The sequence below is a fragment of the Triticum dicoccoides genome, chromosome 1A (assembly GCF_002162155.2).
Source record: "Triticum dicoccoides isolate Atlit2015 ecotype Zavitan chromosome 1A, WEW_v2.0, whole genome shotgun sequence".
Lineage (NCBI taxonomy): Eukaryota > Viridiplantae > Streptophyta > Magnoliopsida > Poales > Poaceae > Triticum > Triticum dicoccoides.
Window position 1 is genome coordinate 184,201,302 of NC_041380.1, and position 4,156 is coordinate 184,205,457.

A 4,156-nucleotide genomic window follows, 5' to 3' on the forward strand; every position below is an offset into this window, starting at 1 on the left:
ATTGGTCACTGAATGGTCACAAATTTCCATTTGTGACCTTTTTGTGACCAAAAACATAAGATCAAAAGCTGGCCGTCATAAACTGACTATAGCAACCTTCCTTCTAGAATGGTCGTAGACGTTTATGACCAAAATATGTCTACTATGGCATTTTGGTCACTAGCAACCTCCCCAGGCCACGTAGGCATCCAGTGTGGCAATCTGATGTGGCACAAGATTCAGCCCGGTCCAATTCGGTGTTTATATGGGTCGAGCCCATTAATTCAGCCTTTTTAGTATTTATTTTTTTCTGTAAGTTACACGGGCCAAGCCCATTTCAGCCTTTTATTTATTTCTGGGCCAAGGCCTTTTAACATTGTTTGGGCCATTATATTTTGGAGCTGGTCCCACTTGTCATCTTCTCACACATTGGGCCCACTTGACAGAAAATTCAAAATTGCTTAGATTATTTTCATAAGTGAATCCCACAAGTTAGGTTTCCATTCCACACGTTTTCAAATCACTTACATAATCAATATTTCAAACAGAACAGTACAAACGTAGTTCATCAAATAAAACTAAGTCTACTACAATCTGTATATAGTTATTACAACCCAGATATGCCTACTATTACAATATTACAATATTTACATTCTATTACAATCAAATAGAAGAGACGACTCTTTGCTGAGTAGAGCTATATGGTTTCGAACTTCAAATTTTGTAGAACTGGAGCTCCTGAACACAAAGACAAACATCATTAGAGATTTGAGTGTACACATTCTGGCATATCCTTGAAGGAACAATTCTCATAACAGGAACACAAGAGAGGGCTGTTGATTTTGATGAGAAAACACAAGTTTATTTGAGCAGTACTAATGCTATTCAATTAAAATTCAAAGGTACATAAAACTAACCACCAATCCAATGCAAAAAATTGCATGTACAGATCCAAAAAAATGTATCATCTATTCAGCTGTGAATGTACAGGTTTGTGTTTTAAGAAAATAGTGTATATACAGATCCAACCCAAATAAACTTTAAACAATTTTGTTGTTTCCTATGAATTTACAATACTTCTCTATGCTTTTTGCAGAAAACCACTTGGCCTCTTGAGAACAAATGACAGGGTGCAACATAAGATTTATCCATCGCGCTGATATTATCAGCCATGAAGTATCCTACAAGCAGCAGATAGTGAACCTAGGTGCGCAAAAGCTTGAACTAAAGTAAACATAGAAAAGAATCTGACCATACTAAACATGCATGTGGGAAGAATGAAATTTGAATCCCATGGTAACTCTTTATCTGGCATGTACTCCTCACAAATGTTTCTACATAATTTTTATAACATTCATCATACAATGCAAAACTCCATCCTACTTCCAAAGCAACATTCCCAGAGTTGAACATCAGGATGGTTATACACGTTGTGAGGTGATGCCAACACGAAAAGAGCAGAACAATTGAAAGGAAATCAGGCTGCACACGGTACCTGGCGCTGGGGGTGGCACGGCGGTGATGGCTTGGCACATGGCGTCGCACACGCTGGGCGCCCGGACAGGCAGGCCAGCACCCTTCGACAACGGTGGCACACGATTTGGCTCTGCATACCTGCAATCAAAGCAGATAAGAAAGAGGAGCAACGGCGTAACGGGCAAGGCATTCGAGGTTGTGTCAACACAGTACCAGCAATCAACGAAATGTACCAAAAATAAATCTGATCGTCTGTCCGACCAACGACCCGACATCGCTGGCCAGACCCCACGGCCAACACTATGCAAAAACTATCAGCACACATGCAGCAGGCAAAAATAGAATCCAAGAGGGCATGCAATCAATTAATATAACACAATCATATATGTTTATGCTCTTGTTCAGAGTACTACTGACTGACCCCAAAAGAAGGCATCATAGCAAAGTACTTCAACATGAGATATGATGCATCATGAACATTATGTGGCAAATCAGTACCAGAAAAGGGGACAAAAGACTAAATACTCATGGAACTAGCTGCGTAATAGGTGGCTAGTCGGAACCAAAGAGGTTCCCAAGCCACTTCTGGAAAATATATTAGCTTATCATACAGGTTCAGACACAAGCAAGGTAACCATCAGAGATAGAACGAATCACAAATAAACCAATCATGGAAACTAACTAAACGGATGTATTCATCCTTGTATATATGCCAACTGATCAATTCAATGGCATCAATAGTATGTACCTTTGCCTGCACAAGTAAGTATCTCTGCATCATTACTAGGATAATGGCATCATCCACAATGTTGTAAATCTGTTGAATTTTTGCATATGCAGGCAGCAGCCCCAACTCAACATTAACCTAGCAAAATCTGTTGAATTTTTGCATGTGAGATCTATTGGCTTGTATTGCCATGAGCAGCAAAACAACTCAACTTAACCCAACCTTGTTTAAGTGACTAATATAAATGTGAAAACTAGGATAATGGCATCATCCACAATGCTGTAAATAAAATGGCAAGCCACCAAAATGACAAACAGGAAGTAAGCTACATGAACTAGCCCTCCTGCCACTCACACGTGCATCCACCAAAATTATAAGGTTGTTCATACAAGGAACAAAATTAACAAAAAAATAGTGTGGATGACATTAAAAATGAGGACTAATCACAAAAGAGGCTAGCTAGGTGCCATCTCAAAACTTCAAATGATCTTAGATAAACAGTAACATCATTAAAAATGAGGACTAATCACAAAAGAGGCTAGACAATAATATGCTCAGAAGTATGGATACAACTATACAACAGTTGGGGGCACACACTTGTATGAAATCAAACAGTAGCATTTTAACAACAATGATTACCATTTAAAATGAGATGTCATAGGTTCTGGCTCAAGGTTTGTAACATGTCAGGTTGATGCATTAATCTAGCATAAGCACATTAGAAACCACACTTATAATGCAGATTATACAATACAACCTAACACGATATGGAACAAACTACAACCTAGGAAAATCAACTATAGCATAAGCATGTCAAGAGTTTTGCGACTCATGAAGATACATCTATGCACAAAGGCAGCACATAGCAGAAATAGATTCATCTTTGTTTCTTATTATATTCCAATGAACTCAAATAATGAATATACCAGTTTAGCAGCTTTTAGGCTTACTGATTACATATTTTTATATAAATTGTCTGGCTATAATTACATATACCAGTTTAGTGTTATTATTAACTTGATGGTGGCATCTTCCAGTAGGGTACAGATTTCACACAAGACATGAAAAACTAGTCAGTTTAGTGGGCTGGTGTTGGGTGGAAGAAGCTTTGGCGGGCTGCTGCTTGTCCTGGTTCTCATTGAAACAGCCCAGCCGCGCGAAATCCTCAACTGACTTGACATGAGCCTGCAAAGGAAGACAGATAAAAACCATGACGGCTCAAGCAGATCAAGCAGATCAAAGACGTGGGTGTCCTGCACCACCTGGTACGACGACACCCAGACGGCGCCGCCGACGGACGCCACGAACCGGAGGATCTCCTCCATGGTGATGGTGACCAGGCCCGGCTGCTCCTGCGACCCCTGAGATAGACAGACATAGAGCAGGAACAATGTTCAGACACTCGAAATTACAGATGTGTCCATACTGACTGATGCATACGGTCTCTCTGAAATGGCAATGATGGTGGGCGCGTTGTGTGCGTACCTTGAAGAGGTGGTCCTTGGCAGCGGCGGCACTGCAGGCCACGACGCATGCGTTGCCGGTGGTGGCGGTCTGGGTCTGCAGGTGGTTGGCGAGGATGGGCTGCAGCTCATGGAGGAAGATGGCGGTGAGGCCGGCGAGCGCGACCCCGGCGTGGTTAGTGACGCGGAAGACCTTGCGCTGGTCTGGAAGATCCCTGCCGGCGGCGGAGGCGGGGTCTTGGACTTGGGCGGCGGAGGCGCCTACCCTGCCGGCGCTCGATCTGGAAGATCCCAGCGCCATGTGAGATGCGGTGAGGGAGGAGGGAAAGGATGGTGGTGGAGCACGGAGACGGCCATCCTTGAGGAGGACATGGGCGTCAACCGCGAGGACGATGGAGATGGATCGATCTGGGAGCGCCGCTGCTCGATCTGGTGCGTGGATGCGACGTATGCTGCCTCCCCTTCTCGATCTGGAGGTGGATTCACCATGGCGGAGGGTGGGGGGAGGAGG

General features: G+C 43.1%; 1 protein-coding gene across 2 annotated transcripts; it reads right to left on the bottom strand.

Moving 5' to 3' along the window:
• Positions 1–547: 547 nt before the first annotated feature.
• On the bottom strand, positions 548–4,150 carry LOC119266297 (kinesin-like protein KIN-10B). 2 transcript variants are annotated; one of them, XM_037547773.1, is made up of 5 exons: positions 3,668–4,150; positions 3,445–3,543; positions 2,204–3,367; positions 1,475–1,593; positions 548–717 (listed from the first exon to the last, which is right to left on the bottom strand). In XM_037547773.1, the coding sequence occupies exons 1-3, from the start codon at positions 3,944–3,946 to the stop codon at positions 3,233–3,235; spliced, it is 513 nt and encodes a 170-aa protein (XP_037403670.1). In that variant the 5' UTR covers positions 3,947–4,150; the 3' UTR covers positions 548–717; positions 1,475–1,593; positions 2,204–3,232. The 2 variants fall into 2 exon arrangements, with proteins under 2 accessions (XP_037403670.1, XP_037403669.1); XM_037547772.1 differs by lacking the exons at positions 548–717; positions 1,475–1,593 and having other exon boundaries at positions 3,232–3,543.
• Positions 4,151–4,156: the final 6 nt, after the last annotated feature.

Excerpts from the sequence above, each read along its gene's own strand:
- LOC119266297 (XM_037547772.1), bottom strand. The coding sequence starts at position 3,946 with ATGGCGCTGGGATCTTCCAGATCGAGCGCCGGCAGGGTAGGCGCCTCC. Across the intron at positions 3,544-3,667 it reads CCAAGGACCACCTCTTCAAG|GGGTCGCAGGAGCAGCCGGG; the intron begins GTACGCACACAA and ends TGTCTATCTCAG.